At 32.5% G+C, this 16,772-nt stretch overlaps 1 protein-coding gene across 1 annotated transcript; it reads right to left on the reverse strand.

Moving 5' to 3' along the window:
- Positions 1-10,152: 10,152 nt before the first annotated feature.
- Positions 10,153-11,493, reverse strand: LOC110633544 (protein NODULATION SIGNALING PATHWAY 2-like). Its single transcript, XM_021782188.2, has one exon. The coding sequence runs from the start codon at positions 11,491-11,493 to the stop codon at positions 10,153-10,155; it is 1,341 nt and encodes a 446-aa protein (XP_021637880.2).
- Positions 11,494-16,772: the final 5,279 nt, after the last annotated feature.

Below are 16,772 nucleotides of genomic sequence, written 5' to 3' on the forward strand. Positions count from 1 at the left end.
TCAACAAAATTTTCAAAATCAAAATAATAAACCAAAATTGAATGGGTATTCAGAGAATGAGAAAATTTTAAATTGAAGAGGGGCGGCATGGCAAAAAAAAAAATCTAGGGGCTTGCGACACAAAGCAACTAAGGCAAATCTTATGATAATAAAGGACAACTGAGGGAGTTTTGGCATAAAAAAGCTTCAATCAAAGGGTAAAGGATGATCAACAATAGAATTAGTGTTCAAAAAGAGTAGACAAAGTGAGAGACAAAAATATTAAGGGCCTGCTGTAAGAAAGCATTAGGGGTTAAGAATGGTGGGTAATATAGAACATCAAAATTTAGGGAAAAAAAAAGTCAAGATTTGAAAGAGAAAACAATTAAATAGCAAACTAAGTCAAAAAATAGCTAGCAAACTGTAACACCTCGAACCTCCGAGTTATGAATAGTACCATTTTTGGTCCGTGACTAATACTATTCAAAGACACCTTGAGGACCAAAAATAAATAGAAAATTAATTAAGATAGACACAATAAAAATTCTAGTGAACAAAAAAGCTAAGGATTCATCGAGTATTATAAAAAGAAGGATTATGACCCGATGAGGGGCATTTTAGTCAATTCACCTCAAGAGTTGACTTTTAACCAAAATGTCAATTAAATTAAATGAAATTAATGAATTGAATTATGGGGTAAAAACTGAAGAAAAATTCAAGTAAAAAAAATATGTAAGGGAAAATTTAAGAAATTAAAACTTAAACTTTCATTTCCATTATGACAAAATTAAAAAGAAAGACTTATGGGCTTTTGATAGTTAAATTTAATTATTTAATTAAAAGAAAAAAAATTAAGTGTAAATGTAAAAAAAAAAGGAATAAAAATTTAAGTTTAATTATCCTTATGACACAATTAAAATTTATAATTTTAATAAGCTAATTTTGGGGATATATATATATATATATAAGAAGACAAATGTCTTTTTCATTTCTTTTTTTTTTCATAAGAGGCCACCACCCTCTCCTCTTTCTTCCTCTCTCTCTCTTTTTTTCTCATCTTCTTCCACTTCTTCCCCTTATTGATTTCCCATCCCAAGTTTTAATTCCCTTAAATTCCCTTCATAAATTCCATAGCCCACTAAAAGAAAACATCAAAGAGATATTTGATTGAGATATTAAAAGCAAGGAGAACAATAATTGGAATAAAAGTGAAGTTCAAAAGAAATCAACAAGAGGTAATTTTCTTTTCATGTTAGATTATTTGTATAAGCTTGGAATGAACTTAATTTATGATGAAATTTCATAAGAAAATGAAAGAAAACATATATGGAACCTAAACTAGGGTTTTGGCCAAATGGGAGAAAAATTAGGGTTTTGAACATTAGGGTTTAGAGACAAAAAATGTGAAGAAGTGCTAAATAATGTATTTGACATAGTTTAAGGAAAGAAATGGCCATTTGTGACCTAATTAAGTGTGTTAGAAGTGTTTAAATCAAAGCCAAATTCGGATTGGGTATGAAGCATGATCAAAAGTCAACTTTGAGGGACCAAAAATGAAATTTTACAAGTCCAATTGGTATGGGACCAATTGGGACTGAAAATAGGCACTAAATGACAAAATTTTCATTTAGGAAGCATGCCCAAAAAGTGACCAAAACCTAGTGAACAAACTGACCAAACTTGAAAAACAGCAGTATGAACAGTATACATGAACAGTAATCGTGTTTGGGTCATAACTCGAGCTAGGCAGGTCAAAATGACCTGAACTTTTACCAGTGGTTAGATGAGACATAGACCTAAAACTTTCATGAAGAACACAAACCCAAATTATGCCATTAACCCAATCAAATTACTGAGCAAATTTGGTTACCTGAATCTGCAGAACTGCAGAATTGCCAAATGAACAGTAAACTTTGCAAGGCTATAACTCTCTCTAGAAAACTCCGATTTAGGCGATTCTTGAACCGATGTAAACCTAAGATATAGTAGAACATTTCATATGAAGAATGTTAGGCCAAATTATGAACTTAACTCAATCAAATTGTGGAACGAATTCGGGTCACCGAATCTGCTAGAATCTGGGCACCTAAAATTGACCAAATGAACAGTAAACTTTGCAAGGCTATAACTCTCTCTAGAAAACTCCGATTTAGGCGATTCTTAAACCGATAGAAACCTAAGACATAGTAGAACATTTCATATGAAGAACATTAGACCAAATTATGGACTTAACTTGGTCAAATTGCTGAACGAAGTTGGATCAATAAATCCGCCAGAACAAAATCTGCAGCAAGAACAATGACGTGAACAGTAATGGTGTTTTGGGCATAACTTGAGCTGCATAGCTCTGAATTAGGTGATTCAAAAAGGAAAATAAATTTAAGACCTAAATGAACAATTTTCATGAAGAAAACCTCATCAAATTATGATCGAAACTAGGTACTAATTGGGTTCAAAGATTGGGGCACCAAGCTGTCTCAAAACCAAAATATTCTAAAATTTTCAAAGCTAACTTGGGATGCATTAGACATGCATGTAATGAGTTCTTGGAAGCAATTGAGATTGGTATTGAGGTATTCTATTTGTGTATTTTCAGTAGAAAAAGAAGTTGGAACGGACAAGGAGAAGTAGGTAACAAGGAAGGAGAATTATTGAAGGTTTGTGCACAACTAACATTTTTTTCATTTTTAAACTTGTAAATTACTTGGAATGTGTTAAATTGAATGAGTTTGCTTTGAACAAGTTTACTTTGACTGAAATATAGTTTTTCTCTTGCATTTAAGAAATTTAGGTGTTTCCACCTTTATTTGGATATTATGACGCATTTAAATGTGTTTATTGGTTTATAAATGTGATTGTTGAATGGAAAATTTTGAAAACTGTTTTAAACCATAGTTAGCATGACAGTCCCTTTCGGAACTCCCCAGTAGTAATGGCTACTTGGGATTTTATAATTGATATTGATTATGTCTTCCATTAATAATGGTTAGTGGGATAAGACTACATGAGTACTCATTAGCTAGCTAGCCCTTCCCTCATTAATAACGGTTAGTGAGGTTGAGATTGCTTTGTCGTGGTGTACAACACGGCACTGATCGTGAAATTTTGTGTCATGGCCTAAACTGTGTGTTGATGTTGGCAACACTAATGCTTTGTGAATTGTGATTTATGAAATGTGAATTCTCATTTGAAATGTTATTCCAATAAATGGTTCTTATGAACTTAGAACTATTGTGATGTTTTCATGCTTAAGAAGGATGTGATTTGTTATGCTTTGACAAATTGTGTTTTTACCTTAAGTTTTGAAATTTTAGTTGTGCACCACTGAGTGATATACTTAGCTATAGCTTCTTTATGCTGTTGCAGGTAAGGGAAAGGAGAAGGCTGCTGAGTGAGAGACTTGAAAGCAGCATTTTGGTATTGTTTGTGGGTATTTACGTTAGGTATACCCTTGTGATTCCTTTGGATGTATTTTGTACCTATATGTATGGATGTACGGATATTGAGCAGTTTGTATTTAAAAGCATTGCATTGCTATCTCATTTTGAGTTTGTAACTATTTTGTATTTTACTTTGAGACTTATGCAAATGTAACTTTTGTAATATTTAGTCTATCATTATTTCCAATGAATGTTTACATGGAATTTTAACTATTCTCATGTAGTTTTCCGCAAAAGAATTGATAAGATAAAAAGTTATGGTTTGTTTTAAAATCCTTTGTAGCATAACTAATGGGTTATTTGTAGGTGGAGTTTTGTAATTCATTAGGTATGCTACGGGAACATGTCGTGCCTTATAAGGGATAGGGTGTGACACAAACTAAAATCGAAACAACTAGAAAACACCAAATTCGACTAAAGGAAACAAATTAACTAAGAAGGATTTAACACCCCTATGTTCGGTAGTGCGTTCTACTGTTCCAGTGACAGTGTCTGTCCGGACAGCTAGAATGCCTAGAACTACATTTAAAAGTTAGTGAGGAGACATAAAATAATGAAATACAAGAAAAACAAAGGAAAAATAATAGCAATGAAATGAAACTAAGTTAAACGAGCTAACACCGCAGCGATGGGTGACCGCACGGGAAAGTTATGGCGCAGGCAATAGCCAACTCCAGGACTGTAGGGAACCCTCGGAATTTAGTTTCGAGATATAATTAAAGACTTATTAAAGTATAAATTTCATTAGAAATAACAAAGAAAAATTAATTAATTAGTACAAAGAAAAACGAGAAATCGAGAAAATGACAAAACTCGTTGTTACTGAAAAATCAGGAATGCAACCCGAATAGGGGCATTGTGGTCATTTGACACTCCGAGTTGTCTTTTGAACTAAATTGCCATTAAAAATAAATGATATTACACTTTGAAAATGTCATGAAAAATTAAAAGGAGATACATTATGTAAATAGTGAAAGTGTGGTGGCCAAATTGCAAAAATTGGAAACTTTAAATAAATAACCATTAAATTATTCCTAAGTGCTCCACTAACTCTCATCTTAAGCCACCTATATAAGCAATTGGGACAAATTGTTACACTAAACCATCTTATTTTCTTCAAGCTTTCATCCATGGCCGAAATGAAATCCTCCCAAATTCACCATGGCCGTTTCATGCATGAGCTCAAGTTCTCCATGATCAAGCCATTATTTCTTCAAGCTTCCTTCATGAAAAATGATCCTTACACCATGGGCAACCTATAGGTAGCAAAAAGGAGAGGAAATTTCAAGGATTTGTGAAGCTCAAGTTGAGGTTAGAGCTTAATTTTTCCATTTTCCTTCAATAATCCTTGTGTTGAGCTTTGGGTAAGTTGAATTGCTAAGAAAAATTGAGGAAATGATGAGTATTGGTGAACTTTAATTTTGGTAGCCATGGAAATACAGAGTTAGTGACTTATTCTTATATGTATTGGATGGGAATTAAGGTTGATTAACTCAAATAAAAGTTGTACTAGGTTAATGTCCAAGTATGTGCATGTTAGTGCTTGAATTAAGGGTTTGAAATGGGACCTTGATGCTTTAGCAAACTGCCATGTTTGGCAGCCTATAATATCATGAATTTGTGTGTGTGAATATGAATTTTATTAATGAAATATGATGGTGTTGAATTGTGGGCAGTTTGTATAATTGCATGGAAGTGTATGTGTAAAATAAGTGTTGATGTACATTGAATTTAGGTGGATGTGAATGTTGGACTTTAATGGTGAATTGTGTGCATTGAGCACTTAAGTGTTCTGCCCAATATGCTTGCTGGAATTTTGTTTAGTATTTGTAGAAGTGCTATGAATAAATAATGAAGTCATGAGGAGGAGGAGGAATGTCAAATTGGAAGTGTAATTGTCTTGTGCAGGTTATTTATGTTGGCAGCACCTAAATTAGGTCATAAATGCAAAACTGTGAACCCAATTTGTATGAGGTCAAGGGGGAGGGGGGTGAAACTAGACACCAAATAGGCCAACTTTCATGTAGAAATGTTACCTAAATTCTGCCTAGAAGGTAACTTGAAAAATGACCAAATCCGGATTAGTGACTTGAAAGCTTGAAAATTGACCATTTGGGCAGCAGTTAGTCTTTTGCCATAACTCACTCAAAACAGGTCCAAATGACCTGAAATTTTTACCATGAATAGTTTAAACATAGACCTACAATTCTTATGAAGACACAAATCTCAGAAATGGCCAAAACCAAGCCAAATAGCTTGTAGAAGTTCAGGTACCAAAACTAGCCGAACCAAAAGTGACCTAAAAATGACATAAGCCTACCATTTTAGTGCATTCTATCCAGCATTGGTAAATTAACCATATCTTGGACTATAAAACTCAGAATGACCTAAAATTTTGCCCCGTGTGCAATAAGACATAGACCTACAAGTTTGTAGTTTGGACCAAAACCCGAAAACCAAGGGAACTAGGTCGTCCGACTAGGTCAAAATAATACACCGAAATCTGGTAAATTGCAATAAAATGCAATACACTTGGAAATGAAATTGATAACATATACCAACACCAAAGGGCTGTAAAATGTGACATATTGGTAACATTAGAATTGACTCACTTAGAGTGCATCAAGGGTCAACATTATAGGTTGACTAATGAAATGAATTAAAGGGAATAGTATCAAGAAAATTTAAATATTGGATTTTATTGTTAGAAACAAATTCATTGAGTACTGAAACACTTTAAATTGTGTGTTTCAGTTGAAAATGATATTGAGAAGCATAAGGAACACTGAGTCAGGGCCAAGAGGCATATATCAGAGGTTTGTGCACAATACTTTTTATATTCACTGCTTTTACCAAAAAATTTATTTGGAGAAATGAGTTATGAATAATTTTTTATTGTTTTGGCTTTGGGAATCTTAATTGGAAATTATTGTATTGCCTACTTTGCAAATGGAAATTTTGAGATAAAATGTGATTTGTGGTTTGTATGAAATATTGTGATTTGGAATTGTTTTGATTCACACTTGGCATGACAATGTTACTATGTTCCTCCTCCATTTATGGGGTGAGTGTGATTATATTTCTCCCTCTTTGACTTGCCAGTTTGAGGTGAGTGTGGATGAGTTCTCATTATCTAGCTAGCTTTCTCCCTCATTGATTTTGATTAGTAGAGTGAGTGTGCCTTGTCGTGGTGTACAACACGGCATGTTCGAAAAAGTTTATGTCATGACCTATGTTGTGTTACTGATTGGCAACACTGTGTTATTTAATTGTTTGATCAAATTTGTTTTATATGAGTTTGAAAAATTGTGGATTGTTTGGATTGTAAATTGTCAATAAAAGTTTTATATACCGTATTTTAAATTGTTATTGTGCACCACTGAGTAGTTTTTACTCTACAATAGCTTTTTCATTACTGTCGCAGGTAGACAGATGGACAGAGCAGCAGAGTAGGCTGCTTGTACTACATTTTGAGATTTCACCGGGTATATTGAGTATACCATATTTTGTAGTTTTTATTGTAATGTATTTGCACTATATGTATATATTATACTTGGTCTTGAGCAGTTGTAAACTAAAATTATAAATTATTTTGGCTTGTAAAAGTATTGTGATAAATTTATCTTATCTCAGCTTTTGGAAATATTGGAGAATTGATTATTGAACTGAGTTGATAATGTTGAGAAATTTATTGTGTTGAACAAATTATTGGAGTTTGGGATTGAGGAATTATATATTTGAAGTGTTTTTTACATGTTTTTAAAGAACTGTTTTATTCAAAATACAAATGGCACTCTGCCAAAATTTTTACAGAAATTATTAATACTTCAAATGTGTTATTTGGTTTCACTTCAGTTAAAAAAATTTCTAACACCTATCAATAGTGCTCACCACTGTAAAAAGAAGTAAGAAAAGTTTTAAAATCCCTTGTAATGTATTTAATAGGTTATCAGTACGAAGTTGGTAATTCATTAGGTATACTACAGGATCATGTTATGCCTTACGGAGGGGTAGGGCGTGACAAACTAACTTAAGAAACTCAAACAAGCACATGCCATACAAAGAATACTCACAAAACTCTTTTTTATGGTCTTTAAGTTTAGAAAAACACAAACATGAAATTAAAGAAAGAAAGAAACAATATTAACAAAACTTGCAAAGAAGAACTTGATAAGTTGAAGAACGCCACAAGAACTCCAAAGTAAGGATGGTAATTATTGTCCTTTCGATAAGAAGAAGTATGCCACAAACACTAAGGTAGATGTCACTCAATGAAGAGATAAGTTTAAGGAAAATTGTCACAATCAAAAGATTGATAAGAATTGGAATTGGTAGCAATAATGCTCAAATTGTATTAATCTCATTCATCTATGCAATAGAAAACATTACATATGAAAGCTTATTTATAAGAAAAGTTACATAAATTAAATAAGAAGAAAACAATTAGAACTAACTAGGAAATTTTAGTAGCCTCTAAAATAAGAAATAACAAAGATTAAAATAAAATAAAGTAGCATAAGAGCTTCCTAAAGTGTGCAACTGAAATACCAAGAAGAATATTTTTAAAATCACATGTCCCACAAAACAGAAAACCTTCCAAAGGTGGCTACCTTAACATGGTCAAATTTGAATGAAGGTTGAGAGAGAAAGCTTGTTGAAAAGTCAACTCCTCTTTAGTAATGAGAATATTCTTTAAGTAAAACAATCTTCCTTAACTGAAGAGGTGCTTCTTCAAATCTACCTTTATTATAAAGTTATGCTTTGACTTGCTAAAGTCCAAAAGGCATAAGGAATGGGAGAAAAGAAGTCTTGGACTCCACTTTGTCTTGGCCTAAGTCTATATCTTACTTGGTCTTCAATTCCAAGCTCATTTAGACCCACAGGCTAGATAGACATCCCCATGGCACTTGGATTTCGCCTTTTCACAATAAACAATTCTAGGCAGCCCCATACACACCCATAAAGTCTTAACTTCATGGATTTGATCTTTCCTCTCTTAGGCCCATAAATGCAGCTCATTACTTGGCCTATTAGTGTGCTCCATTAAGGCTTAATGTTCTTGAACCCAAATAAGCTTAATTCTTTTGCTTTCACTAGGCCACGCAACCATAATTCAAGGATTTCCCATCTTTCTTCCACCTTATATGTTTGTGATGAACATACTTCAAGGTTCTAAAATTGTTGAAAATTTTTTACCCCACTTTAAGCACATCAAGGGAGGAAGAGAAGAACAATATATATATATATATATATATATATATATATATATATATATATATATATATATTTCTTTTTCAATTTCTTTTCCTATAAAAACATGTTATTTTAGATTAAAAGCATTTTCTTATTTTATTTAAATTACTATAAAGATTATGAGAAATTCTTTAAACCTAATTTAACAATAAAAATCATTGAAGTACCAATTTGTTAGTGGTTTAAATTATTAAAGACCAAATGATAGCTTTTCAAATAATGGGGAAAAATCTGTGAGTTTCACTTAATCTTAGAGATGCTTTTTAAGGTACTCTATATTGAAGCATGGCAAAGTAACAACTCCTAACAGCGTAAGATCGATAATTTATTGAATTTGGGATTTAATAAGAGGTTTTACACTCCCTTAAGGTCTGTTTGGTTTAGCTTTTAGATACTATTGATAACAAATAACGGATAATTGATAGTCGATGGCTAGTAGTTGATTATAGTTGGTAAAATTATATTTAACTATTATTGTTATATATAAAATAATTAATAAGGAGATACACCAAATTATTTATTTTACTATTGAAATAGACATATAATTATTATTTTATTATACAACATATTAAAAATATAATTATTTTCAAGTATATATTAAAATTAACATTATAATTATTTTATTTATAATACTTTGTATTTATTTATTATTTATTATAATTTTAGACAATCTGTTGATAAAAAAATTATTTTAAAGAGAAATTTTATAATTAATAAATATAAAAAAAATTATTTTAAAGAGAAATTTTATAATTAATAAATTTTTTTCAAGGATAATATAGTCTGAATAAAAAATAAAATAAAATTAATTATTAATTATCTGCCGATTGAAAACAGTTCTGAAAATAAAACTAATACAAACTATAATTGATAAATATTCTATTAGTTGTTTACCAAATACTTTAATTCACTTATTTGAATGTCTATCAACTATTACATATTTGACATTTGTTTGGCTGTCCCAACACGGCAAAGGATTGTAAAATTACTTTTGCTTGAATAACCATGATGTTCTTTCTATTATCGAAAACCTTTGAAAAAAAAATCAATAAAAGAGTTATTCTCATTATTTGGTTCCCAATAATAGAAATAATTAGTTGAAAAACTTAAAAAAAAAAAATCATAAGAAATTGTATGCATTAATACACACATTCCAAACAATATATACTAAAATTATATTCAACAGTAACATTTATTTTGCAAACCACAACGAAAACTTTGCTTCTATATATCTAGTTGCCAATCCAGTGGATAATGCTTAAGCATTGTAATGCTATGGTTAAATTTGAAATTTGGATGCATAGCATCCGTAAATCTGAGTTCAGAGTTTCCGAGAAAAAAAAAAAAAAAACATATTTTTCAATATTGGAAAAAATTATTCAATATACTATAATAGAATTTTCCTTTGTACAGCATAAATATTAACAATGAATATTTTTGCTTCATAAGTGTATTTACCTCTGTATTGACATCACTCTGATTATCTCCAACTAGAAACCTTCACCAATGGAGTTCCCATATAGCCCAAGACCATTTGATTCTGCGGCACTCCTTCAATATCCACGTAGTAAGAACTCTCTCCTTCTCTTACTAGTTCCTTGGCCTCCAAAAGATTATCTTTTCTGATTCTCCAAGGCACCAATCCCACCTCTGAAAGTGCCCTACTTTCCCCAGAAATGTCCTTCCACATTTGCATGTCAATGAGAAAAGAAAAATAGGGTATCAAAAACAAACATTCAATGGCTATTTTTGCTTCTCTGAGATGATGAGAGAAATGGGAATCAATTGATTCCAACAAGGTTTTGAACTGAGCCAATTGCCCTTCAAAAATATACCCAAAACCAGTCCAGCCTTGCAGTCCTTTGCCCCATCCAATTCCATCCCCAAAAGTTATAGTACCTCCACCACCTTTACAATTAAGTCTAATTGAATCTTTAGCTACCTTTAGAAACTCAATAACACTCCTTACACTCCTCCTTTCTTCCATGTGAGGGAGACCCACCATGCAATTGAAGGCTAACCACTCACCCCCTCCACCTCTTTTGTTTGTCTTCTTCATTTCATTATCCAAGGACACCAAATCCCTCTCTTCCACCTTCAATCTCAGACCAAAATATCTTGCATGTTCACATAGCAACATTTTTGTCTCCTCAAAGCTCTGAAATGGAGGATCATAACTACTACCCTCTTCCTCCTCCCATTTTATTGAAGTGAATCTCACCACTACTCCTTGGCCTTGCATTGCAAGTGCCTCAATTATTGGAGGCCATTGAACGCCTTTTCCAATGTCAAAATCAACTATATGCACTATCTCAGCATCCTCAGGAATAGCTTCCAGAATTACAGAATTAGCAGTAAAGTGAGCAAATCTCCCGTAGGGAAATGTCTGATAAAAGGCACTAAAAGCAATCTCATAATTTATTATTGCTTCTTCCCTCAGAAAGCTCGCTTGCTTGTCCAATGCTTGGATCAAATAACAAGCAAGACGTTGCAGGGTCGAACCCGTAGGACAACCCTTCTCCTTTAATCGTAAGGTAATCACTTCTGCTAACTCTTTCAACCCGATCTCCATAGCCTCTCCATAAGCCTTGAGAAGATGAACTATGCTTAAACAGTCATCAACTTCCACACCATCACTAGGGAAAAACAAGGATACTGCCTGTTTTGAGCAGATATCCATGGATTGATGCTTACTTGCTATAGGCAACATATGCAAGTTTTCTAATTCTACGTCATCTCCAAGGCAATAATATTCTTGTGGAGGCAGAATACTGCTATGACTCACCATACAATTGCCAAAATCCTTGACCCCATCGACCATCAACTGATCCTTCTGAAATTGCTAGTAAACTTGGCAAATTACGGACACAAGCAGCTAAACTAATTGAGGCACTTGTGAATGGCACTGAACTATTCCATAGTAATTCAATTTCACAGTGCAATTGAACTATTCCATAGTAATTCAATTTCAATCGAACTTCTTCCATTGGCATCATCTTAGGGAAAATGTCAATATGCACTTTTCCTTTTTCTTTTGTCATATTAATATATTATTATTGATGATGACCATTTGAGTCTTTATCTAAATATTCTCGAGAGAGAAAATGACTTGGGATAAGTCCGCCCACAAGATATTCCTTTTTATGTTATATTTTATCCATAAAAAGGCCGTTTTACTAGCTTCTATAAAAGATACAATTTGTTCTCCTAAGATGTCTCTTTCCTGTTATAAGAACAACGTCAAACATGTTAGAATCTTTGCAATTTTCCTCGGTTTACTTAATTGCCAGAAAAGGGTTAAAATAGCATCAACAGGTTAAAATCAAATATGTTTCATAAGGCTTCTCATTTATATCAGCAATGAAATACAATTTTTAACACAATCCTGTCTTGCAAAACATAAAGAGATGGGAATCAATTTAACATATTCCATCTATAAAAACACACACACAATTTTAATCTGCATAAATATATATATATATATATATATATATATATATATATATATATATATATATATATATATATTTTTTTTTTTTTTTTCTTTTTGAAGATAAGCCATTTGTTAATTAATATTGTTCTTTCGTCACCAATTATTAACTAAAATATTACTCAAACTTTAATATATATACAAATAGCATCCAATGACAATCATTTTCTTTTATAAAATTATAAATAAATAAATAAATAAATGAGGCAGCCACCCCATACTTTTCTTCTCCAAAGAGAAATAGGACAAGCAAGCTACACAATCAAGGCATGCACTTACTAGTGGAACAAATCAAATTACGTATCAAAATTAATGAATGAAGTGGAACAAAATAAAATCCTAAGCTACAAGTTTTCACCTTTTTTGTGGCTACATCTAACCCTTTTAACTGATGTTTAAAGTGAAAGGGATTTTGTGCTATGTTTCTTGGCTGATTTGAGCGGAGTACTCCACCTTCATTTCCTACGAGTCCTCCGCTCTCTATAAGAGTTTGTCTCAACACATATGTCCATAAAACCCTTACTCTTGTTTTTTTATTTTTTTATTTTTTTATTTCCAAATAATCTTCCCAAACTAATACATGAACATGAAACGAAATTAATATAACACAATAGGCATTACAAGAACAATCTGATAAACATAACAATATTTAGCAATGTCACTTGGACGACTTAATAATAATTTTTTTTAAAAAAAAAAGCGCTCACAGAACAAGGGGGAGTAGAAGAAGTTACCTGGTAAAGAGAAATTTGAGGTAACTGACAAAAAAATAAAAACAAAACTCTTCAAACATGTTTCTGTCAGTGAAGCATCAGCACGCTGTCGCACAAGAAGAATAAATGGGAAAATTAGAAGCAGTGCTACTCACCGATTGAGGGGTTGATGAATTTTGAAGACAAAGTGAACTTGCAGATTGACTTCCAATAGGATTGTATTGCATTGCTTCAGGTAAAGGTCCAAAGATACAAAGTGCAACTACATGAACATGGACAAAAATTTTGGTTCCAGATTGAAGATGAAGGAGATAGTACAGCATGGCATGCAAGCATTGGTAAACATAATGGGGAAGCCAACGAAGGAAAGGAGCTGAGGGGAGGGGAGAAAATGGAAAATAAGGAGGTGGAAGTGAAAAAACTGCATTGAATTACATGGTTGCTCTCCTTCGTATGGGGAAAAAGAGAAGCATTAGGCAATTTAGTGTCCCTTTGACATTGAATTTCAGATTTAAAATCATACCTTTCAAAAAAGGTATTATTTTAAATACTTTTAAAAAAATAATAATTTATAGAAAAACTATTTTATTACTTATGTTATTATGGATAAATATAATTTAATTTTTAATCAATTTTTAATACTTTTTAACTAAAATATATAAAAGAAAGTGTTTTTATCGATGGTAACTCTAATAGCTTTGTTAGGTAAGCCCTTTCAAATAAAGAAATAAAAAGGAGGAAATAGAAAGAGACTTGATTAAGAAAAGAACAGAAAGAACAAAAATTTAGAGAGAAAAAGAAGATTAAAAAAATTAGAAAAGAAAAGAGAAAAAGGAATTTTGCATTTATTATTGATTTTGGAATGCCTAATTACAAGTACCTTCCTTCTATTTATATTTAACACTTCCTAATTGTATGTCACGACCCAATTCTATGAGTCGGACAACCACAGTTCTTGAGCCAATTTAAGGCCTCCAAAAACCTTAGTAAGGCTTACTATTCGCTAATCCATAATCAGACCCAATTAAGGCCCAACACATAAAAATAAAATAATATAAAATATTATATCTCAAATTTAGGGAGTCCAACTCAACCCAAATAGAGTAGAATAATGTAGGGAGCCTAGCTCAACCCTAATATCCAACACATTATGTTTATTAAATACCATTTATCATATCCAAATAATACCCTATTTATTAGTATCATTGTGACACCCCTTACCCGTCTACAGTATATCCGAGTAAGATATGTCACACGGTGTACCGGAACACTCTATTTTATCTTAATCATTTTTTTATTCTTCCTTAATTTATTTTTATCATAGTTTTGAATATAACTTGTGAAATATAATTCATTTAAGTCATTTATTGAAATTATAATTTATTTGAGGTTCCGAACATTTTATAGAAAATCCGGCAGAGTACCGGCTGAAAATGGAGAAAACAGTTCTTCGGAACCTGTGAAAAGGCACTTCCAATAATCATTTCCAATCAATCCCAACTCCATTTCATCAACAAAATCTCAATATGTTTTTGAACAACATTTCCATTTCTCAATTATTCATCTCATATGATAATCATGTAAAAGTCGTAAATAAATATTCATTTTTTCATTCACAAACACAATTTCCACTATATACATTAATATCAAAATACATTATATAAGTCTCATTTACACAAGAGAAAATAAAAGATAGTTACAAAATACCAAAATGAAACCTAGTGTCCTACCAATGCACTGAAGATGGTGAGGTGACACGGATACTATGCAGAGCTGCAGGAGGTCTCACCCAGTCTATGGTCTACTGGGCTCTCGGTCAGTATCTCCAGAACCTACGCGTGGCAAAAGCAACGCGCTAAGCAATAATGATTAGTGGTACCAATAATAAAATAAAAATAAATAACAGAAAATAAATATGCAGTGAATGTATTGATGTTTCATTTCAAATAAATTTTCGATGAGTATTTGTAATCTTACTTATTTTGTACTTGTTATATTCATTATTTCATTAAATTTGTCCACTTTCATTTTTCGTTGCCCAAGTAACCTATACTGGACGACTGAACTGGATAAATGGGTAAACTGGCACTGGGTATCAAGTACCTCAAACCGTCACACCATCGGTCACATATGTATCTCCCGGTGTGCAACAGAACAGCTAATAAGCTGTAATAACATTAGGCACAAGGCCAAGTATCAACATAATGTCAGAATGGCTAAAAGCCATGAAATCACAGAATGGCATAATGCCATGTGCAGTACTGCTAACTGAACCCTATTGGCATGCCAAACTATCCAAACCAATCTTGTTAGGTATACTAGGGCATTTGACACTTTTGAATTTTTCAATTTTTGAATTTCAAGTTTTGGTGTTACTATTTCCTTCATTAGTCAACAAAAATGTTGAGTTTTGTATAGAAAATAGGTACATTGGTTTTAACACTCCCAACATACCACATTTTGCATTCAAAATTTATTGGTATTGATTACCAATACCATTTCTAAGCTTAAAATTAATGGAGCAGAATTTTCAGTTTTCATACCCTATCTTTACTATTCCATTAGTTACTGTTGCAGTGGGAATTTAAGAAAATGATAAACATGAAAGTTGTTCCTTATTTTGTCCAGTTGAATTTCTTGTTTTGAATCACTCCATTTGGAGTTTTGTAGCTCAAGTTATGGTCCAAAAACCACAACTTGCCGGATTGGAATTTTTCTTGACTGACCATATCTACAGTGTAGTGAACAGTGACTGAAACTCCCTTGTTGGATGGGTTCTGTTCATAATTTGGGGTAGGTTTCTTCATGAATGTTGTTGGTCTATATCTAAGCTTGTTGCTGGTAAAATTTCAGGTCAATTGGACCATTCTACACTGAGTTATGGCCAAATGAACAATCACTGTTCATTTGGTCATTCTGCAGAAACTGGTTGCAGGACACCTGGATTGGGGCAAGTTTTTGGTCCACTTGGTTTGGTCTTATGGGCATGGTTTCTTCACCAAAGTTGTGTCATTATGTGTCTAGTTTCATGTCCAATTGGCCAAACACCAATTGAACCTACACAGCCCAAGTTATGGCTGTCCAAACAGGCTGGACTCACATCCAAACCTGCTGGTTTCACTAGGCAGCATACCAAATCAGTTTTCTAATTCTACAATTCACTCCAAGTTGTGGTCAATTTATCTCAAATGGTCACTAATTGACCATTAAAATGTTCATTCACCATTACATAAGCAAAGTCCAAATTTCTCTCCAAAACCCTAATTCTCCATTCCCATTCTCACAACATACCTTAGTTAAATACACTAATTCATTATCAATATATATATACACTTTAAACACCATCTCTAGTCCACTCAAAACCCATCAAAACAATCAAAATCACCACCCCCTATAGGCTGCCAAAATTGACCATATACCCTAGCATGCATAATTCTCTTCAATTCCCACAAATTCCTAGCCTAACTTAGTGTCTTAACATGGATATCCAAAGAAAAAAAGAGAAAGATGGCACTAACCTTAGTAGGGCAGAATTTTCTCTTGTAAATTCTTCACTTTCTTTTGTTTTCTTGGCTGCCAAACACTCTAGCAAGGTTGGGTGACAAATTTTAGTGAAGGACTTTTATAGAATTTGGGGTGAGAAATCAAAGGATTGAAGGTATGAGAGAATGAGAGTTATGGAGGAAGAAGAAGAAAACTCACGGCTGGCTGAAGAAGAAGGAGAAACACCAGAAATTTTTGGTCCATTTTGTCTCTTTTAATTATTTTAAGAAGGCTTATTGAATGGTTATTGGTGGAGGCCTCCCTAATGACATCATGTAATGTCATATTTAGGTATTTTTTTCATTTTCTTTTCTTCTTTTCTCTACTCATTTTCAATTCAATTTTTAACAATAT

The sequence above is a fragment of the Hevea brasiliensis genome, chromosome 16 (genome assembly GCF_030052815.1).
Source record: "Hevea brasiliensis isolate MT/VB/25A 57/8 chromosome 16, ASM3005281v1, whole genome shotgun sequence".
Taxonomy (NCBI): Eukaryota; Viridiplantae; Streptophyta; class Magnoliopsida; order Malpighiales; family Euphorbiaceae; genus Hevea; species Hevea brasiliensis.

Coding starts and splice junctions, on each gene's coding strand:
- LOC110633544 (XM_021782188.2), bottom strand. CDS start 11,493: ATGGTCGATGGGGTCAAGGATTTTGGCAATTGTATGGTGAGTCATAGC.